This window comes from Conger conger, chromosome 15 (genome assembly GCF_963514075.1).
Source record: "Conger conger chromosome 15, fConCon1.1, whole genome shotgun sequence".
Classification (NCBI taxonomy): Eukaryota; Metazoa; Chordata; class Actinopteri; order Anguilliformes; family Congridae; genus Conger; species Conger conger.
In genome coordinates this window covers 11,343,410-11,370,962 of record NC_083774.1, presented here as the reverse complement: position 1 = coordinate 11,370,962, position 27,553 = coordinate 11,343,410, and the positions used below count along the sequence as shown (strand labels likewise).

The 27,553-nt window shown below is 44.2% G+C and overlaps 1 protein-coding gene across 1 annotated transcript; it reads left to right on the top strand.

Moving 5' to 3' along the window:
* Positions 1-645: 645 nt before the first annotated feature.
* Positions 646-27,553, top strand: slc7a10a (solute carrier family 7 member 10a). The gene is made up of 11 exons (XM_061221953.1): positions 646-817; positions 4,473-4,677; positions 5,633-5,784; positions 17,527-17,652; positions 20,414-20,567; positions 21,028-21,151; positions 22,341-22,444; positions 23,087-23,183; positions 23,391-23,540; positions 23,911-24,088; positions 24,589-27,553. Exons 1-11 carry the CDS (start codon positions 646-648, stop codon positions 24,681-24,683), a joined length of 1,557 nt encoding a protein of 518 aa, XP_061077937.1. The 3' UTR covers positions 24,684-27,553.

The following is a 27,553-nucleotide window of genomic DNA, read 5'->3' as shown; positions in this document are numbered from 1 at the left end:
TAACCTAAACATAGGCTACTGTTTATCTACGTTGAACAGTTTTAAACACAATTGCTTTATTCTCAAGCCATCGTGTCCCACTACTTACTGTGGTTGTATGTGTGTTTTTTACACCTTGAATTCAATCTTAATATGTATAAAATAAATATTTAAGAAATCCAACCCACCTCATAGCTATCTATTTGCTTGTCGACATAAACACGGAATCGCTGTTTTTAAATAGCCTACATTTTTAAACGATAAAAAAATACGTTTAAAATTATGTTCGTGTATCAATTGCTCACCGAAGGAACTTGTTAAAAAACTCAATGCTACCATCGGATGTAGCCTACACTGAAGTGCGCCTTTGTACACGCAGTTCTGACATTACGGTAATAGTCTACTACATGTTGAATAGCAGCAAACTGTGAAAAACAAACTTGGCAGATACACATACCGGTAATTAAAGCACACGCAGAACGACTATCGCAGCTTATTGCGGGTGTGTCTCAGGTGAGTGAAAACGAGATCAAACTAGTCAGCGACTACAGATTGGGTGTTTAACATTCTACCCCGAACAGCGGCAGAGTGGCGCATGCGTGTGCTATTCACCGTGCATCAATGCAGTATATGAGTTCAAGAGTGGGATCTGAGCAAGCCTTTTAAATGGTCACAGAAATGGATGGAGCTACGCGGAACAGAAGTAACTCCGCTAAGCAGGAGCCTGGGGCGCAACAGAAGATGACAAAAGATGGAAAGAACAAGCATGACAATATTCCAGAAAGAGTTACACTTAAAAAAGAAATTGGACTACTGAGCGCCTGTGCCATCATTATAGGTAAGATTATGACAGCTTTATGGCACTCATAAGGGAACAAATGCTACTTGACAAAGCAGTGGGTTTTTGTTTCTGGTTTACGATATAGTTGCGAATTTCAAAATATTTCCCCAAATAAAGGGTCTGTGAGTATTTGCAGCATGTAATTAACAACCTGATTGAATATAAACCATCACTAATGAGTCATGACGTGACTTGTGTAACCTGATTATGGAAATGTTCCGTTATAACGTAACTGTTTTATGATAACGCTATCACAAAAATGTACATGATTTATTTTACCATTATTTGTTTAAAAACACAACTCAACAACACTTGCCGGTGAAACTCAGATGCAAAGATTTCGCTGCGATACCAAAAAGCAAGGGATAAACGTGAATTATTTAGCCAGAGCAACTGGTCATACACACATAACTTCCGCGCGTTATCGCACGGCATACTGAGACTATCGACCGGTCAAAGTAGCAGCAAACGGCTTCATTCAGAGAATGAACCTCTTCCCGGTGGCAGATGAAAACCCGCCTCTGCCTTGCATCATACAGAAAAGGCAAAGGCAATAATGATTACGTGGCCAAACAAACACGAGTAATATTTGGTCTGCAAAACGCTCAAAAGAACGAACGGGTAGCACTAGATAGAATAATAATTCGATGCTTAAACAGAAGTGTTAGCACTGTACTTACTACGCTAATCGCGGAAAACTGCATGCCGAGATGGTTAAGATGCAAATTGCCAGATATGATCCCGACAGCACATGCACAAGTACTTCGGCATAGCCCAATGGCTGCGGATGGAAATTAGGTAGTTCCTGCATCGTGCAAGGAAATATGACATCTTCGCAGCAGACATATTCTATTTCTGTTCTTCGAACATTTAGATAGGATCTGGACAAGTATTATATATATTTAAAAAACATACAATATGGAAAATTGTGGCGGATTACAGGTTCAGCACCTGCAAGCTCATTAGGAAGAATAAAACTTTTAGTACAAATTAAAAAATATAGGCTACTGTATATACATAGCAACCATAATTCATGTCGGGTGGAGATGAAATAGGCTTCATGACATTTTTCACACAGTATTTTGCATCCAAGCTGCAGATACATCTGGAGTACAGATATGAAAGTGCAAGTTTCTGTCAAGACAAAAAGAAGAGACGACTGACCTGTAGTTTAAACACTTATGCAGTGTGTGTGTGTGTGTGTGTGTGTGTGTGTGTGTGTGTGTAGTCCTGTTGCGCGGGAAGAGGATCAGGTGAGGAGAAGGCTTGAATCCGTTCTCTTGGCAGACCGAAACCTTGCGGGCACGACAGTTTCAAACGGGGAGTTCTTGTGGGTGTTCTGGGCGGGGTGCTGGCATCATTAGCCAACAGCTGTTAGGCAATTACAGGTCAATGTTTTAGGGTCAACAAAAAAGCGACGGGAGCTCTCAGCTGATGACAGCCTCTGGCTGGAGGCCTGGGGCTGCATGGCTCTCAGGTTGTTGACACAGAAGGCAGTGATACAGGCTGACTCAGGGAAAAAGCGGGGTCCACCTGTCGCAGGTTGATTACACCTCTATTGTGAGGGTGAGACACAATGGCAGCGCTGCTCCACCCACATCCACCACATGAAGAGTGTGGTATTGCGCTCAACACAATGGTGCGGAGGGACTAACTCCACACTCAATCCACATTCCTGGGGACGGAGCTCACCGCCTGCCTCCTCTTTGTCCGCAGCCTACTGTGGTGTTGTGGTGTTCTTCAGGTGTAGTAGTGCCTGTAAACAACATGGCTGGCTCTTCTCGGATGCCACTATTGTTAATCATGAACAAGGTGACGAGCAGTTCACAGGACTGAAATGTTCATTACAATCGGCCATTGTAATCTCTTCCGAATTTTATTTTTTTGTTGCTGCTATAATCCATCCAGGCCAAACGGTAGATGATTGACCTTGTTTCTAGGGCCAGTTCCCATGCAGGATTATTGCTTAACTTTCAGTTGAAAATATGTGGCTGCTAGACTCACAGCCTCTTGCTGAACCACCTGCTGCTGGGTTATATAACACGTTTAAACAATGTTGTTTGGATTTGTAGTGTACTGCTGTGCCGATGCTAATTACACGTACTTTGCGGATTTTGTTCCACCTGGCTGAGTTCTTGATTAAAGCATGTAAGCAGCATTTAAGCAGGTCATTGACACAGGTTCCCCGGTGGGGTCTTCCACTTACGGAGACAGCCCAGAATTCTGCACCCCAGAATGACAGTGTACAGAGGTGGGCGGGACTCGCACCAGCCCCCAACTGAGACAGGACCAGCTGCTCAGTGAACTCGATAAACAAAAAAGTACCGAGAGAGTTTTAATTGGCCACACTCAATTCAATGTTTATTTTTCTACAAATGATCCTGCAGCCCTGGTTTCAGCGTTGGTCACCCCAACATCTGCAGCTGCGTACCAGAAAACAGCGATAGGATCAGAAAGAAGCGTAATGAAAGGTCTGCAGACAGGCTGAGTGGGTGAAGATGGCCTCAGTCCTTGCCTGCGAGGCGATGGTTGTGAGTAAATTATTCATCTCGTGTTATGTAAGCAGAGCCCAGTGCCTATCAGCCGCCTCAGTGCATTTCTGCCAGCCCCAGAGTCTGCGGGGGCATGCTTCGCCCCCCACTTTTACAGTGAGGGTAACACAGACACCGCTCAACCGTGCTGCGACATAATTAGGCCTTTTCACCAATTCTAGGCCAGGAACAGGGGCCCGTCCTCGGCTGAAGTTCCCCCCTCTCTCTCTGTCTCTGGAGTTCTTTATGTACGTTTCCCCCCCACCCCACCCCACCGTTTCTCCAGAATGCCTCCCGGAGATTACATCTCAACGAGCCACACTGTGCGCAGCCCCCCCACAGCAGTGGGGCCTATTCTCCTCAATTAGGCACAAGCACACAGCCTCTCAGAGGGTGCAGCAGTCCGGCCCGGGAGGGAAGGGGAAGTGGAGGCAGAGTCAGGCCTCCTTGTGCGCTTGTGTGATCCTTTACTACAGCTCTGGGTGTCCTTGCATAGCATTTGGACCGCAGTGATTCAGAAAAGAACATTGCGGAGGATGACGCAGAATGGGTTTTGACAGTGCTGACAATGACTGTCTCCGGACCAGTCTCTCTGAGCGTCCTGTTAAAGTACTGTAAAGCCACATTTTGTGTGATGATGATGATAATAACAAATAATTACATAATTCTGCCTCTCTTCTGAGAGGCTCCTGGAATCTAAGATGACAGCAGAAAATCTATAATTCAGAAGTCTCTGAATATTGGAGAACAATTACAGTGGTTTTCTGTAGATTTGCATTCTGACTCAAACCACTACCCTTACCTGTATTATTTTATAGACTTGTATCAATTTGGTGACAGAAGATATTTAAGAGCTGTTCAACTATTTGTCAGCAGTAATGTGAAATGAAGTCATGACATGACATGACATGACATGACATGACATGACATGACATGACGCAACATTATACATGACATGACATGAGCAGGATCAGTCTGTAATGCTTGCTGCACTCACCTAAAGGAATGTAGACCAACTGACACCAGAAATCGTAAACACATCCAATGATAAGGTCGCAGTATGAATGTCCACATCAAATCCTACTGTATATGCTCTCATTACTGTATGTCCTGTTCTGTAGGTAACATCATAGGTTCGGGAATCTTCATCTCCCCAAAGGGGGTTCTGGAACATTCTGGCTCGGTGGGACTGGCGCTGATCGTGTGGATGTTGGGAGGGGGGATATCTGCCCTGGGATCCCTCTGCTATGCTGAGCTGGGGGTTACCATCCCAAAATCGGGCGGAGACTACTCCTATGTGACAGAAATATTTGGAGGCCTGGTGGGGTAGGTACCTCCTCTAGTGTTTCCATCTTATCCAACCAAAATAGAGGGAAAACACATTCTGAATACAACTGGTATTTTACTTAAAATTTTCCTTTAAAATCAATGTGGTCAGAGGGCATCTGTACTTCATGCAAATTAATGAATGCCGAACAAGAACCAAACTTGAACAAAAATATCAAAAATATCATATGTATAACAAAGCATGTTATCATACATAAAACTAAATTATAGAGCTATCATCCCTATAAAACCATAAAGCATGTTCTAACAATCCTGAAGTGATTACTATGAGTTATCTGAATTGCGTACTTGTGGGTGGGAAGACACAAGATGACCTTGCATTCCCAGAATAGGAGGGTCCTCTGTCTGTGTCAGAAAATGGCCGGAGACACAGGGAGAATGCAGTATTTAAACATTTATGAAGCAGATAATATGAAGGCAGCTTATTTTATTTTGAGATAATTCTTTGGCGAAAGCAGAAGCACACTGTTCAAAAATAACTGGCGTGAAAATGTCTTGATAGCTGATGCTTGTTAACTTGATCAGATAACTCGGAACTCCGTATTAGGACCCTCATTTTGGGACACATGCGGTCCACATATGCCAGCAGGAGATATTGCCCTATAAACAGCTCTCGAAGTATATAGACTAGAGCCACCTCTGCATCCTTCCATTCTTCAATACAAACCTCGAAAATTCCCCGTCAATAGAAGTATCCTAAAAGAATGACGGTTGCTTATTTGAATTTTTAAAAATATCGATGCCATTCTGTATCTGCATGTCACATTGGCCCGTTTTTTTGCGGTTTGCATAATTCAGTTGGCAGCGATGGAAGATGACCTGATGTTTCCAAACATAATTCCTCAATGTACCTTCCAACACGGCGCTAGCAGAAGTCACCGTACAGCAAACACGAGGTGGCGAGTGCTGACCCCTTGACCTTTGACCTCTCCAGGTTTCTGCTGCTGTGGAGCGCGGTCCTCATCATGTACCCCACCACCCTGGCCGTCATCGCCCTCACCTTCTCCAACTACGTCCTGCAGCCCATCTTCCCCAACTGCCTCCCGCCTTACATGGCCACCCGGATGCTGTCCACTACCTGTATACGTGAGTACCACTGAGAAACCCGCCTCCATCTCCATCACCCATGATGGGCTGAAATGTCAACGTGACCCTCACAAGGACAGCACTCAGTGAGCATGTTATTAGGTATTTATTAGACTTTTTCGGAGCCTATCCACTTAGAGCAGTGGTTCCCAACCTTTTTTGGCTCGTGACCCCATTTTGACATCACAAATTTCTGGCGACCCCAGAGACTTTTTTTTTTCTAGAATTTGTTCTTGATCATGTTTGTTATACTGTGTTGCAAATACAGAGTAGCCAGATTAGTGCACAAAGTGACATTTTATTTTCCCTGATCAGGAAATCCATGTACAGTTAGGTAAGCTACAAGGCTTGATAAAAAAAGAATGTTTTAATCAATTACTACACATTTAATGCGACCCCATTTGAATTCCGCGGGACCCCACGTGGGGTCGCGACCCCTAGGTTGAAAAACACTGACTTAGAGGTTTGACATGTTGTGTGTTCAGAGATGCTCTTCTGCACACCGCTGTTGTAATGTGTGGTTATTTGCGTTACTGTCACCTTCCTGTCAGCTTCGACTGGTCTGGCGCTTCTCCTCTGACCTCTCTCATTAACAAGACTTTTTTGCCCGCAGAACTGCTGCTCATTTTGGCTGCTTATTTTAGTTTTTCACACCATTCTCTGCAAACTCAAGAGACTGTTCTGTGTGAAAATCCCAGGAGGTCAGTAGTTACTGAGATACTCAAATCACCCTGTCTGGCACCATCAATCATTACACGGTCAAAATCACTTCAATCACAATTCTTCCCCATTCTGACATTTAGTCTGAAAAAAAACTGAACCTCTTGACCACGTCTGCATTCTTTTATCTCACATGATTGGCTGATTGAATATTTGCATTAACAAGTCTACCTAGTGAAGTGATCACTGAGTGTATATCTCTTTTAATGTTTCAACTTAAGTAATTTTTCGTACTGGAGGGAAGGCATTTTTGAGACCTGTAGGAATTTGTTCCTTTGTGAAGTAAAACTAGTAGTCCGATATTCAGGTTAGCAACAATGTATTAATATAGATTTTATGCCCCAAACCTCCTGATACAGGTAGTTGTCCCTGATTGGGTGACAGGCAGACGAATACACATTATTTTGTATGGATATGATGTGATCAAGGAAACCAAATGGTCATTGTCAGCAAAGCAGACAGTGAACCCCCCTTGATCATTCAGTATGGGCTTCCTATCCCCCCTTGATCATTCAGTACGATTGAGGTGTTAGGTGACCATCCAAGAACAATGAAGCAGGAAATGTATTCTTCCCTACAGACCCCTAATCCTGGTAGAAGAGTCTACACTGCAGGCTTGACAGTAATCAATGACAATATTTCGTACTGACAATACACATCAGGGCTCGACACAAATTTGTAACGTTTAGGCGCACACAATGGCATCCCACTTAGTCGATTTTTTTCCAGTCAGCACACATCAATTTTCAGGAACAAATGCTCCTAAAAATGGAAGCACGATAGAGCCCTGCACATAATCACCAGCAATTAAAACTATACTTACACATAGTCATATCATTTCCGTGCCTTAACTTGCCTTACTTTGCTCAAGGCTCGGAGCACTGCGTTTTCTCAGGATCCTGTACGACATAACTGTCCAATGACTCATAGCAGAGCTCACCTCGCTTTACCTCTGTATCCTAGCATTAATTTCAGTCATTTACGAGGATGGTAGTTCAAAAGGTCACATGGCACTGAGGGAGACCATCCGAGTATGCTTTTGCTTATTGAGACTGGACTTATTGAGACTGTACTGAACGCTTCTGACTGACGTTTTCTGTTCATTTTCATTCTGGTTGTTTCCCAGTCATAAAATCACCCTCAATTAACAGCCATGTTAAAAGTCTGTTTTAATATGCCAATGTGATGGAGTTTAAAAAAATGCTATGCACAGTAATTCGATACGTTAGCGCTGTACGGAAATACATTTACCCGACAGCAGGAGAATACGCCCTGCTCTTGTGCTGCGTTGAACCACGTGTTATTACTTTTTTTCCTTTCTGAGTCCACGTCCTCAAATAGAGCTTTTTTCCACGCTTAAGTCCTCCAGCAGTACAAGCACAGCTTGTTAAGGAACCGCACGTTCCCACTGTGTGGAAAGTATCAGTCTTTGCTATGTACGGTATACCTGGACTTATAAAAATAGCAAATGGCAAATACCTTTTCTATGTTCTTCCACACATTTTGTGCAATAAGTAATTCTCCCTGGATATTTTCATACCTCTTACAAACCTTACATAATATTTGCAGTCAAGCCTTTCACACCTCAGCTATGAATCATCTAAAACGCTTATTAAAAATGGCTGAGATTCAGCCGGGAGGGCAGCGTACTCAGGGTGAATGGTGTAAAAATAAAGAAGCCAGTCTGTGGGGAGTACAGAGATCAGTCAGATGACTGGCCTCTGTTCGGCTATAGTGGAGTGTTCCTAATCTGGGCTGAATCGTGTCTCAGCTGGTTTGTGCCCGTTTTAACCAGACCGAGCAGGAGGAAGGTGTTTAGGGGGTGGTTGCCCACTCCTCGACCGGTTGCCATGGTCCTGGCACATTGACAGGGCAAGTGGCCCTATTTTTAGGAGTCGACATTTCGATGTATCATCATAAGTCACCCCATCTACCCGCTGTCGACCAGACGCTAGTTCCGCAGGTCCGTCATATCAATGGATGTCATTGGCCCAGTCACCTGACCCAGCACACAGTGTGCATCAGCCTACATAATGGTGCCAGCCATTGAGTGCCAGCGTTACTGAGAGGGCACGCCGTCCGCATTGTGCATTGTTTGGTATCGACGGGGCTGCTGCGGACCCCCCTGCTGCGGTCTCACGGGGGGACGTCCCAAAAATAAAAAAGCCAATAACCAGGACCGGACTGATCCAAGTTTTAAAATGGGTGAAACATTCGGCGTTTTCGCCATGTAAAGCTGAATGGAATTGAATGACCTTGACTGTCAAGAAAGGAAACATAGTAAAATAATCGATGGCGAAAAATGAGAACAACTTTAATGGTTAAAGCCCGTTTGCCTACATTTAGTCGGCCTGCATTTAGACTGCTACGTGACTCACAAGACTGCCACTGCCGGAGGGCTGAGCAGGATAAACTCGGCAGGGTCCCTCCTGGCTGTTATTGCATGTGTGTGACTGAGCCCCCTCCTACTGAATGTACTGTATGAGAGTAATCACCACGTGCCACCAAAGTCATATTACACACACAGTGCTCCTGTGTTCTTACCTTTCCAAGAGTCTGTGGGGACAGACCACCATGTATTAGTCGGTTATGTCACTTACACTTTCAAGTCAATTTATTAGGGAAAATCTTCATTCGCTTTTTCGGATGACTACATTTTGGCTTTATGGCGAATGATCTAGAATTAACTGTGACGTGTACATCATAGGAGAGGGATTAGTCATGTGATACCATGACAGCCTGGCAGAATCTTGCAGTGGAACCTTTCTATTTTTAAGGGTTATGTACCAAATGAGTCTGGTTCAGACTGGACTTGCACCAGTGCTGTAATTACATAATGGATCTGAAAGGGCAGCCTGTAGCCTTGTGGCTAAGGCACATGCCTGGGACCTGGAAGGTCCATGGTTCAACCACTGGTGTAGCCACGATAAGATCCACATCGCTGTTGGGCCCTTGAGCAAGGGTTAACTCCACATTGCTCCAGGGGGATTGTCCCCTGCATAGTCTAATCAACTGTAAGTTGCTCAGGATAAAATTGTAAGCTAAATAACAAAATTATTATTATTAATTTTAATGTGAAAAGAGTATGTCCCCCTTCCCAATTTCCTCTATCATTACTGCATATTTCTAACATTTCTAACTATGTTTTCAGATCTTCAACCAAAATATAATACTAATTTGAGGGAACCAGAATGAACAAATAATACAAAATTGTATACTTGATAAAAAAAAAAAGTATTTCATGAACAAGGTTTTCCAATACCCAGTAACAGCTGCACTGCCTTTAGCTGCAATGACTGCAACCGAACACTTCCTACAGTTCATGACCAGTCTTTAACATCACTGTGGAGGAATTATAGCCCACTCTTCCATGCAGAATTGCTTTAATTCAGTAACACTTGTGGGTTTTCGAGCATTAGTTTAGTTGAGTTTAGGTTTGGACTTTGACTAGGCCTTTCCAAAACTTTGTGTTGCTTTTTGGATCATTGTCTAACTACGCTTCAGCTTCAGGTCGCAGATGGATGACCTGCCATTCTTGTTTAGACTTCTCTGAAACAGAGCAGTATTCATGGTTTGTTTAATGATGGCAAACCGGCAGCAAAGCATCCCAAAACCACTGTTGGTGTGTTTGTTTAGTTTTCAGAACCAGTGTCGTCCACAGGAGTCTTTGGGATCATTCAGGTGCTTCTTGGAAAACTTGAGATGAGCATCCATGGTTGTCTTAGTGAGCAGTAGTTTTGTCTTGCTACTCTCCCATGAATCCCATTTTTGCCCCGCCTCTTTCTGATTGTAGAGTCGTGAACGCTGAACTTAGCGGAGGCGAGAGAGGCCTGCTGCTCTGTGGATGTTGTTCTAGGATTCTTTGTCACTTCCTGGATGACTCTATGCTGGGCCCTTGGAGAGATTTTGGCAGGCCAGCCACTCCTGGGAAGGCTCACTACTTACTGTTCCAGATGTTCTTCATTATTTTACTATCGTTTAGTGGAGCCCCAGAGCCTCAGAAATGGGGTTTTTGTGACCCTTTGCAGACTGATAGATATCAACAACTTTTTTCTGGATTTCTTCAGGAATTTCCTTTGGTCATGGCATGGTGTGCCTCAAAAACCCATGTGCTGGCGCCTTTACTCTGATGGAAAGAGTCAAAATAAGTGAGATTTATATTGGGCAGGGCCCGACTGTGTTCAGTTAGCGGACTCATATTATCACGTAAATTGTATTGATTTAACTCGGGCCATATTCCTTTCTTGGCAGAAGACAGCATATTTGATTACACGTCAATCAAATGAAAGAAGCACAAAACTTCGGTGTCTTTTCCAGGGCTTGACTTAAAGCTGTACTGGGGCACAGGCCCCAGGCCCCAGCACTCATATCCCCGAAAATCTAATTTCGCCTCACGTTTGCCCCAAGCCTCGCACTGACAAGCAGCCATGGCTGACAGCGTATACAGAGTATTTTGTCTGACCGCTTGCTTCACAGTGATAGTGGTCTCTATCAGGATCACTGTTGTGTTTTCATGATCATTTTTACTGGGGCACAGAATAAAATTGCTGGGGCACATGTACAGGCAAAACCCCTGCTTATTCCTTTGAAGTGCTACTTTAACACACAGTAGAATTTCATGACTCCCACGTAAAAATATGCAAACACTGAGGAAATCTGAAAGGCAGCAAATAACCTTTTGGCGGCACTGAATATTTGCAAAAACATTTGCAAGCTATGAGCACAGCCATTGGGCATCATTGTGGAACACAGGTAATCTAACTTGTTGGAAGAGAGATGTCTCAGCCAGCTACCTCCCCCATTCCCCACTCAAACCCACCCCACTCAAGGAATGTAATAATAATAATAATAATAATAGTAATAATAATAATAATAATCATAATAATTAATATTTCTATCACACCTTCTATACAAACATGCAGCTTTAAGTGCTTTACATTAAAAATAAAGAAATTATCTCTGGATGCTTTCATACAACCGGTGCTGAACTAGTGAGACTGAAATTCAACTGGACCATGATTGATCCCACACCCTGAACCCTGAGGAAGTAGTCACCTGTTAGTTATTCCCTGTATGGCATTCAAGGAGTTTTTTCTTGCTTCTATCAATTTTGGCGTACTTGCGGGGGTTTAGGACGAAGTATACTGTGACGTTTGCTGTGGATTGTTAAATTGTTAAAATAAAATTTGACTGTTGTATTGAGGTTACAGAACCCAACTGGTGACTATTTTTATCGGATAAAAGCAGACCACACGGGGTTGCTCCCTTTCTGGAAAAACGAGAGGCGCTACACGTGTTCCATATTAAGTTAAAAAAGCGCTGTGGAAACGCAGCGTCTAATGGAAGCCGTATCTGAGCCTGAAGGGCTTGGAGGACCTGATCGTGACCTGAGTGGTATTTACATGCTTGATGTACAAAAACAAGGTTTGTGTGCCCCCCACCCCCCACCCCCAGTCACTGGGTCACTACCCCAATCCGTCTCTGTAATGCTCAATGTCAAGGAGAGAGGCCATTGGGAGAGAGGCAATGGGCACATTTTTCATGTCTCTGGCTCCATTCTACTGAGGACCCATAAACTCTGTGGTAGGTCAAACAGTGTAACCAAATGGCCACTGAGATATAAACAGCCCCTCAAAAGAGATTCATTGTAAAAAAAAAAAAGGATTTTAAAGCAGTAAACAGTAACTTTTTATTTTCCGTCCCATGGGGGTCTACGTTGCTAAGGACAGTGAAAAGCGTATTTTGCGATGTTCGTATTCCCACAAATATCCTCATGGTCCTGCTCGCTGAATCTCTTGGGTGTTCTGGTGAAAGCACCGACCGGCACTGTGTACCTGCGCCGGCTTTTCAAACACAGAGCACACCACCCGCACTGCGGTTGGGCTAAACGGGCCCCGAACAGAAGCCCAACAACAGGAGTGACAAGGGGTAGCTGAGGCTGCCCTGAAATTAGAAAGCTGGCCCTAGTTTGCGCTCGTAATGGCTGCTGCAGGACGGCCCCTTTGTGCTGGGTGTCCCCCCTCCTCTCTCTCTCTCTCTCTTTGGAGGTGACTGCCAAGAATCCGGGGAAGTGTGAGCTCTCAGCGTCTTCAAAGACCTGCCTGTCTCGTTGTTTTGTCCGGTTGCATCGGAAGCAGTTTGTATTTGGGGGCTGACAGCTCGCCTTTCTGGGGCGGCCGGGCCACCGCGGCCCGGAGGGGGCCTTGACAGTGATGGACGAGGTGAAATAATCCGCGGCCCGCCCTCCCGTTCCCGCATGCCTGGCCCCGCTGGAACGTTCTGCCTGGGAGACTGTCCGCAGCCGGGCCCGGAGAGCGGACCGCCCCGCGGATACGCCCCGCGCCCTCCCCATTGGCCACCCCGGGGCCTCCGTCACGTGACGCGCTGCCACTGAGGAAAGAGCGCTCCTTGGCTGAATGTTTTTTTCGGGGCGGAAAGCCTTTGACTTGCTCAGAAACGAGTGATGGCTTACTTATGCGCTAGTTTGCTTGGCGTTTCATTACTCTGCACAGCATTAGCTGACATTACCAATGTACCAGTCACTGAAGTTAATGCCCCATTCTGGTGTTTGGGCTGAACAACAACTGAATATCTTGATGATGTCTGTATGCTTTTTATGCATTGAGTTGCTGCCACATGATTGGCTGATTAGATACTTGCATGACCGTGCTGATGTACAGGTCTACCTAATGAAGTGGTGACTGAGTGTATTTGGTACACACATAACCAGTTGGTTCTTAAGGACGGAGGTGAGACTTGCTGCAGATGAATGGCAGCAGTCTGGTCTGATGTCTTCTCATGATGAGCAGAGAGAGGATGTGAGCGAACATGAGACCGTGCTCATCCTGCTTAACATTAACAGCTCCTTAACAACAGCTCAGAGATTAGTCTGTATACTTTTACCAGACAGTCAGATCGATGTAGCCAGAGGAAATGTAATCTAAGCTGAGGATGGTCTGTGGGACCTGATCCAACAGTACAGCAGAATCGCTGTTTGCAGATCGGAAATGTAACAGTTAGGCTTTGGGAGTAGGCTGTATGTGTATAGCTTGTTTGAATAGATATACTATTTGATGTAACTCATTGAAATTAAACAGAATCCAGAGGATGCTTAAAATTCATGGGTGGTAATTATATTTGTCTTACCTGTTATTCAAACAGTGCAATGAGAACCATAAATTGATTACATGAATGTGTCCTCTTCTTCCTGAGCAAACTGAGAAACTAGCTGTGAAAACCAGCACAGGCCTGTCTGGAAAAGAAACCAGTGATTTTGCATTTAAGATTAGAGAGTAGTAATACCTTTCGCAAAACAAAAAATATGCCTGATTGAAATATAATTGTAATTATTTTTATTGTGTCAGTGACAAGATGTGTCGCTGTGCAATTACCAATGTATTTTGCTTGACTGAGGCCCAGATGGCTGGTGGTTCAAGCCCTGGTGTAGCCATGATAAGTCCACACAGCTGCTGGGCCCTTGAGCAAGCCCTTAACCCTGCATTGCTCCAAGGGGGGATTGTCCCCTGCTTAGTCTAATCAACTGAAAGTCGCTTTGGATAAAAGCTTCAGGTAAATAACAAATTACTTTATTTTATTATTTTATTTACATGCAATGGATGCGGCGGCACGGATGGTGCAGTGGGTAGCACTGCCGCCTCACAGCAAGGAGGTCCTGGGTTCGAATCCCCGTCGGCCGGGGCCTCTCTGTGCGGAGTTTGCATGCTCTCCCCGTGTCTGCGTGGGTTTCCTCCGGGTACTCCGGTTTCCTCCCACAGTCCAAAGACATGCAGGTTAGGCTGATTGGAGAGTCTAAATTGCCCGTAGGTATGAGTGTGTGAGTGAATGGTGTGTGTGCGCGCCCTGCGATGGACTGGCGACCTGTCCAGGGTGTATTCCTGCCTTTCGCCCAATGTATGCTGGGATAGGCTCCAGCCCCCCTGCGACCCTGATCAGGATAAGCGGGTTCAGACAATGGATGGATGGATGGATGCAATGGATGCACCTGCCTTTGCATATTGGGAGAATTTCCTGCATTACTCCAAAGCATACACAGTAATGTACAGTAATGTTTACTTACAGTAAGGTAAAAAAAGTGACGATGTCTATATTATGTATATGTATGTTATGTATAGCCAACACTGAGACATTCACGAGAAATAAAGTGCTTTGCGATGGTATCTTGGTTTCAACACTGGATTAATTTAGCCTACAAAATTACAGACTAATAATAGAATATATCCCCTCCAAGGTAGGGAGGTAAATATGTACTGAGAAAGAATTTATGTGAGTATTTTATGCTAAGTTGCTCAGGAAAACTGCAGAAAATTCCTGTGTTGGTTACTGTGTTGATTTACTGGGTTAAAGTTAAATAATTTTGTGGAAAATATTATGCAAGCTTAGTATTAGTAATATTAGTTGCCGTACACTTGTTTGCCAAGATTATCATTTTCATCCTCTTATTTGACTCATACTGGTTGAGGGCACAGCTCTGTGCTGAGTTCATGTGTGGTGAGCATTGTGGCTGCTGTTGCATCACCCAGGTGGGTGCTACACATCGGTGGTGGTTCAGGAGAGTTTCCCACTCATTCCTGAAAATCGCTTTGAGTAAGAGAAAAGTGCTATATAAATGTGAGCAATTATTCATTCATTCATTCATTATCCTAACCCGCTTATCCTGAACAGGGTCGCAGGGGGGCTGGAACCTATCCCAGCATACATCGGGCGAAAGGCAGGAATACACCCTGGACAGGTCGCCAGTCCATCGCAGGGCACACACACAATTCACTCACACACTCATACCTATGGGCAATTTAGACTCTCCAATCAGCCTAACCTGCATGTCTTTGGACTGTGGGAGGAAACCAGAGTACCCGGAGGAAACCCACGCAGACACGGGGAGAACATGCAAACTCCGCACAGAGAGGCCCCGCCGGACAGGGATTCGAACCCAGGACCTCCTTGCTGTGAGGCGGCAGTGCTACCCACTGCACCATCCATGCCGCCCGTGAGCAATCCTCTGGCCATGCAGGAGCCAAGATGAGACTGTAACAGTGTTGGGAGTGCAACCACACATTGCCTCACTTCCCCAGAATTCTCACTTAAAGCTCAAAATTACGTGGGTCGCATCAGACAGTAATCCAACAAGAATTAGCCAGTAATCCCACCCACATTCAACAATTTCTGCAGGTTTTGTTAACTATTCCTGTACTGGGTTTTTTGTTTTGGGTGTGGCCCAGAATTCTAATTTGCTTGGTTTGTGTGCTGTTCACATGCAGCGGAGGTCTGTACTAGAATGGGGTGTACTAGTTGGATCAAGAAAAAACTATTAATACTGTACTCTTCAGTACTGTAGTCCCTACAGATGACACCGGTCTGACAACTGTAGGAACCCCCAAAATACACTAAAAACACGGAAGTATCTGACAGGCGAAGGAAATGTGTGTAGTCTTACCAGGGGCTACTGGAACAGGGTTCATGAGATGTTTTCTTGTTTATCTGACTCCAAAAGGGAAGTTTAACTGCTCCTTTATTCAAACAGTTCAAACAAAAATAACAGCAATAGTGTGACTATACGATCCCTATCTATCTGTGTCGACGTGGACGTACCTCTGGCCTGTATAGCCTACAATGACACAATTATGTATGGTAAATGGTAAATGGTTGGCAATCATAGAGCACCTTTATCCAAAGCGGAGTACATTCACCCATACACGCATGCTTCTCATTCACCCATACACACATTCACACACCAACAGCAATTGGCTGCCATGCAAGGCACCAACCAGCTTGTAAAGAGCATTTGGGGGTTCAGGGACACTTTGTCACATCCGGGGCAGGATCGAACCAGCAACCCTCTGACTGCCAGACGACTGCTCTTACCGCCTGAGCCAATGTTGCCTCGAGAATCGTGATGGCACTAGTGTATAGGCAAGGGGTGCAGGTATCCTATGTTGTCTATGCACAGGGTATGAACTCTCTGCATAGCGGTCAGGGTCTAATGGCTATACGCAAACAACAAAACAACTAAAGAGTCACAAGATGGTGGTAACAATAATGGTCCTGCTGATGTTATCTCTGTATGTCTAACAAACCTGGTTAACCTTTGTAGCACAGCTGGATTCTGACTCACATGCTAACTTGCATTACCTGCTATTTATTTCTAAATGCTATTTCAAGACACAACCAATGACACCAAACTATTTCCCACAACATTAGCTATCTAAAGACATTACATTATTTATCCAGAACGACGTACAGTTGATTAGACTAAGCAGGAGACAATCCTCCCCTGGAGCAATGCAGGGTTAAGGGCTTTGCTCAAGGGCCCAATGGCTGTGCGGATCTTATTGTGGCTACACCAGGGATCGAACCACCGACCTTGTGTGTCCCAGTCATGTACCTACGCTACAGGCCGCCACTACAAGACACCAAACATGCGGAAAACCCATGATGTGGCAGAATTGCGCAGAGGCAGCATAATGATGGGTGTAATAGTCCTGTATTGACGAGCGCTGTCTTTTCATCAAACCCAGCTGACCCTGTGTCAACTGATCAACAGGTCTGTTTCCTTTTGAGGGTCTGCAGGGTTAATTCGATGTTTTCGTGCTTATCTGACTCCAAAAGATAAGTTTAACTGCTCCTCTGTTCCAACAGTTCAACAAAAGGAACTGGTGGTAAAGTAAACAGGTCTGTTTCCTTTTGGGGGTCTGCAGAGAGGTACACTTATGTAGAATGCCCAACAGTGCCTTGTTTTATCCAGCAATTAACTGCAGTATAAATGGAACATACTGAAATAATATTGCACTTAGAAACACTTAACAAGTAATATCTGGAAAATAGTAGGCAGCAAAAGTGAAGGGAAACACATTAATTATAGGGAGACGTGATACGTCCAGGGCAGCTCTCTGCTGTGTTCAGTCTTGTTAATTTGCATGCAAAGAGTAAACAGGTTTCTCATGCTGGCAATGACCTGAAACTGATATTTTATTTAAATCTCAAACAATCCATCTGTGTGTTTGGCAGTGTTCCTGACCTGGGTGAACTGCTCCAGTGTTCGCTGGGCCACCAGGATCCAGGACGTGTTCACCGTGGGCAAGCTACTGGCCCTGGGGCTCATCATCGTGGTGGGACTGGTGCAGATCTGTCGAGGTGGGTGTACACTGTCTCACCCCAGTTCCCCAAAAGCCTGAACCCCGCATGGCTGAAGGTGCTTCCTGGTGTAGTTGAACAATAGATACACTGTAGTCTGGGAACTGGCTGGCATTCTTGCATGTTCTCAGAAACCAAACAGCTTTGACTGCCAAATTGTATTTACAGTATACACCTGCCTCATCACTGGACAGTCCACTATCAGTTTGGGAGAGAACACACTAGCACACGCTAGCCAGCTCTTCTCTCCACTTTATAGTCCCTCAGCTGGACTTCAGAGTCAACGGGCTTCATGCAAGAACATTTTCTTGTCATAAATTTCTCGTACTTTTTCCGTATAAATTTAGAAAAGAATCTATGTACGTGAAAATTGGTGAATGAGCCAAGTTCTCTTAAATCACTCGTACGAGCGATTTAAGAACAACTCTGTTTGTACGAGTAGTTTGTGCATGAGGCCCATTGGGCGGGAGCACTGCACTTTATACAAGACTACACAACAGGCACCTGATTGAATAGAGGAGTCAGTTTTGCTCAAAGAGAAATCCTGCTGAATGGAGCCCTCCCTCCTGAAGCGAGATTATGATCCATTATGTGCCCCCCTATGGAACCACAGTCAGGACTGGTAAAGTCAAGCACAGTGCATTTCACTACATCAAGGACTTGTGTTTTTAACGGGGCAGTTCACCCAAAAATGAAGTAAACGTATGCTATTGCTTCATCCATCCAAGATTTCAGTAGTTCTCCAGACATCCGCTGCACCTCACCCTCATACAAAGGACCAAGTATTTGTGGTGCTCTGAGTGCCAAACATTTAGAGTATTCTGAGACGAAGTGTTGACAATGTTAAACAATGTTGACACTGTGTCCCAGAATACCAGAGTGGATATACAAGTACATAGTTGGCGTAGTTTGGTAGAAAGTCGTCTTCAGTTGAGCCATGCACAACAAGGTTGCTGAATGTTTGTAAGTGTCATTATATTTTGGAAATAGAGATGTTGCTGTTGAGTTTTTTAAGTGTACATTTCTGCTACTTTGAGCACCATTAAAAATTCCTGTTGAGGTCAGTTGTATCAGGGTGGGCTACAGTGGATATCGGGAAAACAAATCAAATCTCAAATCTCAGCAAAAAAATTTTGATGGGTAAATAGCACTCTGGGTAAGTGGAAACAACGCTTTATTTCATTTTAGGGTGAAGTGCCCCTTTAGTTGCACATGCTACTTGAAGACCCTGGGAATTCTCACTTAAGATTGAAACTTAAGACTCATAGAATCATAAAAATAATCTAGTGCTGGCAGTCCAAGAAGACAAAGAAGAATTATGAAGAAAAACGCTTTTCTACTTGTCTGTTGAGAGGCCCCTGCGCACATTTATTTGCTCTCACAGTAGGGCTACCAGGCCAGTCCATCAAAACACAAAGGAACTTACCATTGCCCCTGTCCTGCCTGACTGTTAACCCACTGAGAAGGGAGAGCTTAACCTGTTCCACACAAGTAGCTTTCCAGCTTTAACAATAGAACAAAAGGTCAGTTTTGAGTGCTCATTCATTCTATACTCCTTCTGTGTCCAGACAGCATAGCTCAATGTTAATTTCGCCCACATACCACTATCCTATCCAGGCAAGAATGAATTACCCCTGGATAAGCAGAGGTGTATTAAGACTATAAATATCTCAAGATGAAGTGTTCCCATTAATGACATCTAGTGGTTAGTGCCAGTACTGCAGGAAATACATATACTGAACATTGCACTTCAAGCAGAACCTGAGCTTAAACAGATGTCATAGGTCTGATAGCCATAATCAGAGTAAAATAGATAATCACAAAATAACTGTTCTTATGCTTGGCTAAACATTAATCCAGATGATAGAATGTTCTCTCGTATTGAGCACAGTAGTCTACTTATAAATAACAGCATTTCAAAAGAACTGATTTAAATAACTGACTGTGCAGTGCAGTATATTTATCCATATCCACAAATAACCTTGAACACCTGGTCATGGAAACAGAAATTGCAAATGATTTTAAGAGTATTTAATAATATTTACTGGAACTGATTTTATCACTCATTATGTACTAATAATCTTAAGGATCTTCAAAGATTAATTTAATTTTAGAAGCACATTTAGAAGCATACTTGCTGAGTTTTCAAATAATTGTTGAAGGGACTAGTTGCACAGAAGACCTGCATAGTATTGGTGGCATGAGAAAACCTTGGATTGTTATTTGAACACATGCTAAAAGTTCTCAAACAACTTTGACCAAAATTCTGTGGTCTTATGTGGGAACTGACACATATCAGTTGTTGTTCTTATGTTCTCATTTTAAATGAGACAAATATATAATACAGACACAACTCTTCAGTGGAATTCAAGGCTCTTTGTTAGCACAAGGAATAACGATGTCTATACATTGCATTCACCCTCAGTGCATTTTCTAGTGCATTAAAAGACACGAGAGAAAGTCAGTACTGTAACCAAGGTTACCGAAGCTGGCTCATTCGCACCATTAATTTCCACTGATCCAGTTTCTCGCAACTGTTTCCCGCCATAGATTAATAATAACAAACCTACTAAATATCCATCTGTGTATATATTATACAAATATAACTACTTTGATCCCTTTTATTGAGTTGATGCTGAATAGGAGTTTCAGCCTTATACAGAAGAGGCACACGGCAGGAGAATACACAGGCAGAGTGCAGGCTGTTAGGAAGCCTGAGGTCAAAGGTCAGCGGATTGAGACTCTGTTCTTTCCCCTTCAGGGCACTATGAGGGGCTGAAGCCACAGGTGGCCTTCGAGTTCGCAAGGTCACCTTCCGTCGGGCAGATCGCCCTGGCCTTCCTACAAGCCTCCTTCGCCTTCAGTGGCTGGAACTTCCTCAACTACGTGACAGAGGAAGTGGTGGACCCAAGACGGTGAGTTTCTTCAGCCATGACTGTTCACCAACCCCACTCCACCCACTTCTGGTCCCAGCATTTCAAACTAGCTGCAGCATCGGCATGGCAACAGCCATTGCAGAGCATTTCATTGTTGGGCTATTGGTGGTCTCGGAATTGTGGTTCAAGTAAACATGAACCCAACAGATCCAGTATTAACGTGTACTGAAATTACAGCCACTTTGACTGTAACTGGCCAAGTAGCAGAAGAAAAATCTGAGAAAGTGAGTGTCGAATTTGTAGCTGAGAGCAATATTACAATGCCGATTTTGTTCACCAGTCAAAAGATTTGTCGGATGGCACAGTTCTTCACCAACTCCTTCAGGAGTGAGATGTCAAGGACGTGACATCATTAGCGTCATCCATTTTAGAATTCCCCCCCCACCCTCTCCCTGAAAAAGCACAGTTGGCTCCATTAATATTTGGGTTGTTTTGTCAGGAATCTACCTCGTGCCATTTACATCTCCATTCCATTGGTGACGTTTGTGTACACCCTCACCAACATCGCCTACTTCTCCTCCATGTCACCTGAGGAGCTGCTGTCATCCAATGCTGTGGCCGTTGTGAGTACAGTGCTGCCCCTCCAGGATTCTGCTTCGCACCACGACAAGCCACGCTGCTTCCTCAAGCCTCCACATCGTATACTGTAGGCCAGAGGGGCACAACAAGGGCCGATCCGTTTCAGGATTTTGTGCCAACTTCTGCTCTTAATTACTTAATTAGCTCAATCATATCTTGCTCTGACATTTGTATGAGCACCAGCTGCAGCCAGAGAGCTCAAGTGTATCCGAAAGATTTTACTGTGCTCAAGTACATGAGTGAGCCAGCATAGTTTCTAGAATTGTCAGGAAACTAAAACTCAGGTTTGAACGATTGGTTGGAACGAAAACCTGTATGTGGATCGGCCCACCAGGACCGGAGCGGTGCACCCCTGCTGTTAGCTTTCCTTATTTGCCGTCACAGCAGCCAAAGCTCTTAAATGACGGCTGTTGAATCTAACGTTAGACTTTGTTGTTTATATGGAGATAGACATTTCAAAAAAGTTATTTGTTCCTTTTAAAGACATGTTTTTGTTTGTCTGAACCATTTAAAAAAAATATGTAGACAACTATTGAGCTCAAAACATCCTTTTTGAGCCCAATTTGGAACTGGCAGTTATGCAAGGAGCACTTCAGCTTAAATAGTGGCCAAGGTGCTTAACTGAGACCCGGAAGGTTGGTGGTTCAAGCCCCGGTGTAGCCATGATAAGATCCGCACAGCTGTTGGGCCCTTGAGCAAGGCCCGCATTGCTCCAGGGGGAATTTCCGCCAGTCTAGTCTAATCAACTGTAAGTCGCTTTGGATAAGTGTCAGGTAAATAACTGATTATTTATTTTAGTCAGTGACTACTGTCTGTGCTGCTGTGTATAATACAGGACACACAGTACTACAGGAGAGCTTTCACTAAGGTGTAGCTCTCTCTGATAAGCCACTCCAATCCCAACAGGATGACAGCTACTGTCACCGACTGATGTAGTCCAGGCTTGAACCAGATGCCCAGGCCATAGGGCCGAACATGTACTGCATAGGCTGTATTACCTATGGGGTCTAATGTAATACGAGTAGACGAGATTTCCAAAAAAAGAAACTTAAAAGTGTACAGGAAATGTAATTGGGAGGAAAAAAACAAACATACTCACAGTGGTATGAAATCCTCACAATGTATGGTGCCGCTGGTGGTGGTGTTGCTGACGTAGTTGTGGATGTCACACAGACCTTTGGGGAGAAGCTGCTGGGGATGTTCTCCTCCATCATGCCCATCTCTGTGGCGCTCTCCACCTTCGGAGGGATCAACGGATACCTCTTCACCTCCTCCAGGTAACAGACCGCTTCCCTGCGCTTTCAGATAGCTCCTGTAAACCCTATCAGAGACTGTTTTGAAATGATTTTGGATGTCAGTTGAATTATTACCTTCTTTGTGCTGAAATGTGAAGCACCTTGAGCTTCATTGTTTGTATGAAAGGTGCTATACAAATAAAGTGTATTATTATTATTATTATTATTATTATTATTATTGCCTCTCTGGTTCTCTGATGTTAATCTTGGTTGATTGGAGGAGGAACCTCTTTGATGAAACCATGGACGGATGTCCAATTTTCAATTATGATCATGTCCCTAAAGGATTGATCCTATTTTCAACTGGAGATAACTGCAGAGGTTATATTGGGATTTCCTTTGCAGACAGCTTGTGTCATACACATCTCATTTCAGGGTATATCCCTCCCTTGTGCTCGAACAGGCTTTTAACTATTGCCACTATAAAAACAGACTGCCAGAGAAAAGTAATTCTGGAGACGTGTTGTCTAGCCTCGGGAGTTACCTCAGTGGTCCCACCGGTATCCTCCCTTCTTCCCTTCTTGCGTCCTCATGGACACTGTGTGGGATGGACACGCTTGCTTCAGTGATGCCTGAGAAACGGGATGTTCACCCCAGATGGTTTTAATCCAATCCCTGTTCCAGACTGTGTTTCTCCGGAGCCAGAGAGGGCCACCTCCCCAGCCTGCTGGCCATGATCCACTGCAAGAGCTGCACTCCCATCCCGGCTCTACTGGTCTGCGTAAGGAACCATCCTACTATCTCACCAGCGATGCTATTATTAGCAGAGCCCAGGCCTGTTATTTATTCATACGTCTTGAGGGAAAAGTTAGCTCTTCCATGAAATCCTTCCTGACAGTGGTAAGACAAAGGGGACAGTCTGCACTTTAACTTCACATTTATTGGGCTAGTCGGGCTGGTTTTCACTCTCTCTCTCCGACTCCCACAGTGCACTGCCACCATCGTGATCCTGTGCATCGGAGAGACGCACAACCTGATCAACTACGTGTCTTTCATCAACTACCTCTCCTACGGGGTCACCATCGCTGGCCTGCTTTACTACCGCTGGAAGAAGCCGAAGCTGAACAGGCCCATTAAGGTATCGTCCGACATCATCAACTGTCATCAACTGTCATCAACCATTCATTTCAAATTCAAGTGAAGTGCAAATTCAACAATATCTTGAAAGAAAATTACAGTTACAGAGGAAATACAGTATGTAAATACTTTGAGTCTGGTTTAGTTCCTTCCCTTAGTGATGACTCAAACTGATCATTTGCATGTAGTTGTCCATTCTGTTGAGTGTGCAGGTCAGTACAAGTGCAGCGTGTGTGAAATGCAAATGTCTCCATTTGCCTTACTGCTCATTTAGACCAGTAAGGCTAGTTCGAATTTCACATTACTGTTGACTTAGTAAAATTGTGAAGGATCCTGAGACTGGATTCAAGCCTCCTCACTGTCCCCCACAGGTAAACCTGATGGTGCCCATCAGCTACCTGCTTTTCTGGGCCTTCCTGCTGGGTTTCAGCCTCTACTCGGAGCCTGTTGTGTGTGGGGTGGGACTGGTCATAATGCTCACAGGTGTGCCCGTCTACTTCCTGGGAGTGCATTGGAAGGACAAGCCAAAGTGTATCTACGATTTTGTCGGTGAGTGCTGCACGCTACAGAGTATACTGAACACACTGTATTCTGTTATTCCGTTCACTCTGCTTAGGACTTTGTAGAGAGACGATTTTAGGCTCTACTTGAAGCACGATGAAAAGAAACACTATGCAAGATGGCTGCTCTACAGTGACGACTGACTTCTGCACTAGAGGGCAGTATAGCCTCAATAAGCTCCTGAGGCAAACAAGTTTTTCCATAACATTACATGAGGGTAAAAAAAAGGAAAAACATTCATTTTATTTCAGTCTGTACCAGGCCAATTCCCATGACCCAAATGTTTTGACTAATTGTGTTTGGGAAGCCAGCTTGCCAGCTGTGAAAGCCAACGCATCGTTCCCAGTCTTCTGTCCCCAGGAGCTTTGCGGAAAGCGTGCACTGGAATTGCATTCATTTTAACATACAAGAAAATTGTGTTTGTGTACTTGCAATGCGTCACAGTTTTCCCACGACTAAAACCCAAACCCCTGGGCTCTCCCTTTCAGAGATAGCGACCCACGTGGGGCAGAAGCTGTGTTTTGTGGTCTTCCCCCAGGTAGACCCCGAGGAGGAACGGCTGCAGGACAAGGCCGAGTCTTGAGTGGCAGATCCAGGGATTTTTTTTTTTCCTTTTCGTTTGAGCCTGTTGATTTTTTTTTTGAATTTTTATTTCGTTTTCACCAGCTCTGCGAGAGGGAAGTAATGGGTGCCTTGCTCAACTCTCCGTCCGATAGGTCCAGCTCGGGCTCTGCACTGTGAGCAGAGACCTGCGTTTCTCAGACACCAAGGCGTATGCAGTATTTTCCCTTTACCTTCACCAGTTTCAATACAAGCCAATGCCAACAGTATAACATTGTCAAATGGACTGCATTCCCCTCTGACCTGCCCCCCCCCCCCCCCAGAGGAACTGTTTCTCCATTGTGTTGCTCCTCCTTTGTTTTTTGCAAGATCATTTCTTTTTGAGTTCATCCAAGGTGTTATGTTTTTACTGTGCCTTACAAAAAGAGGAAATGTGTCTCCTTTATCTGTTGTATTAAGTCATCACCTATTAATTTGTTCTGGGAATTCTCTTGTGTAATCCCTAGGTGTGTGGATTGGGCTCAGTGGTCTTCCATTGTCCGCTGAGATCTTCCTGCTGTCATGTCATGAGTCATGGCTTCCACTGATTTTATATTCCTGTAATGTTTTTGTTTTGAGACCAGGAATGGGCTTTGCTAGTGTGGGATCAGGTGCGTGCCCCACTGAAGGAAGTGTATTAATTAAAGTCCAAAATACAGTGCAGTCCATATGTATTCGGACAGTTGGTACAATTTCTGTTCTTTTGGCTCTGTAGCCCAGCACATTGGATTTGAAATTAAACAACACGTGAGGTTAAAGTGCGGACTGTCCCATTTAATTTGAGGGTATTTACATCCATATTGAGTGATGTGTGTAGGAATCGCTTCCCTTTTTATACAGAGTCCCCCGCATTTTAGGGGACAGTTGGCTTCTCAGCTGCTTCTGAATAGTCAGGCTATCGATTGCCTTTGGTGTTATTGGCGTTTGTCAACAGCAGGCCAATGGCAATCAAAGAAACCATTATTAGGCTGAGAAATAAAAAAATAAAAAAACAGTCAGGTGAAACCAAAATAAACTGTTTGGAACATCATTAAGAAGAAAGAGATTGCCTTGCTGTGGGATGAAGCACCATCCAATGAGGTTGGAGGAATTTGACTGAATTTTGAGCAGAAAAGATGCTTCTGTAGACTTCTGAATGAATTCTGCTGCTGCTATCAGCAGTTACATTATTAATGAAGGCAAGTGAGCCAGCACATGCCCAACCTATAACACCTCACAGATGAAGGCCGGGGGGTGTGCTTTGGTTTTTGGGCATCTTGGATGTCATCTGTCCACAAGACATTTTCCAGAACTCTGCAGGCTCGTTATCAAGACTAGATACTGAAAGCTTTCTTATACTTACACTAATATATGTACACCTGACTATTCAGAAGCAGCAGAGAAGCCAGTCGTACCTGCACCTGATATGGATGGACTAAAGGAGAGTCTGCACTTTAACCTCACATTCGTGGTTTCATTTCAAATCCAATTAGCCTGACTACAGAGCCAAAAGAACAGAATTTGTACCTATAAGTGAGGGAAGTAAGATCCTACACCACTGTGCAAACAAGTTTATGCTTTAACACATGCCAGATCTTGTACCTGTAGTTTTTACTGAACTGACAATATGTGGTGTATATTAATAATTAACTCCAATGTCAACATGCGTGTACAGTAAGCGAACAGCAAGAGAGATCCTGCAACTGGTCGCATACGCACAAGTTAGATGTTTATAGGTAGTTAGGAGACTCAGAACTGTTTTCCGTCTTGGCTGGTGTAATAGAAAAAAAATATACACCCAGTATTTTCATGTAGACAGTCTAGTTTGCTAGACTAGACTCTAAATATTTTATAACATATTTTCTATCACGTTTTCTAGTGCAGAGAGCCTAACTTCACACAAGCTCTCCGCAGCATGTGTGGCCCAATAAGTAGCAGTGTCACAAGTGGAGGGTCCTTCCTCACTGCTCCTCGTCTAGTGGCACAAGATGTGCTGGGCATTACGGGATAGTACTGTCTGCATCATTTCCCGTCGAAAGACATGTACAACTCTTTTCTTCAGAGCAGGTTTTTTGCCGTTTGTTGTTCATTTCTTTTTACAAGTATGCTTTCGTGTTACTTTGTAACGTTAAGAAATATCATAACCAAAAGATCTACTGAATAGCAATGGTTGTCATTGCTCCAATAGAGAATTCTAAAGGTTTTTGGGGGATTTTTTTTCTCCTCAAGGGAATGTCTAACGCAGGGGTGCACAACTCCGGTCCTCGAGGGCCGATCCGCGTACTGGTTTTTGTTCCAACCAATTGCCTCGTTTATAATTTACAATTTATATTCTATGAATTACCCTGGCTCAGGGCTGTAATTGAGCAGTAGGATACACTTGCAGTCTGCAGCTGGTACTCCGAAACATGTCAGATAAGATATGATTGAGTCAATTAAGACCAGAAGTTGGCACAAAATCCTGAAACGGATCGGCCCTTGCTGCGCACCCCTGGTCTGAAGCTTGGGGATTCAGAATGCAGTTTATGTCGCGGTGCACTGCCATGGGGAGTTGGAGACTTCCCCCATCTCCAGCTTGCATACAGTAGAAAAACCCTTCAGCACAGAACAGAAGGCATCTGGGCCTTCCGGGTTTCTGTAGCACACATTTCAACACAATTTATACGTTTACGTTGTCCTATGCAGTATACGCCCAATGGCAATGTACATTCTTAAAAATTAAGAGATTATTCACTATAAATTATTTGTAAAGCATCAGGTATTTACAGTGGGTTGCATTCCTGGAATGTTTGTTAACTTGTACATGTGTAGTGCACTCTCTTTTATAAAGAAAAATAACAATAAGAGCATAATAAATTTAATACAGAGGAAAAA

Coding starts and splice junctions, on each gene's coding strand:
- slc7a10a (XM_061221953.1), top strand. CDS start 646: ATGGTCACAGAAATGGATGGAGCTACGCGGAACAGAAGTAACTCCGCT. Junction 17,653..20,413: donor ACTGGTGCAGATCTGTCGAG/GTGGGTGTACAC, acceptor TTTCCCCTTCAG/GGCACTATGAGGGGCTGAAG. Junction 23,541..23,910: donor AGCTGAACAGGCCCATTAAG/GTATCGTCCGAC, acceptor TGTCCCCCACAG/GTAAACCTGATGGTGCCCAT.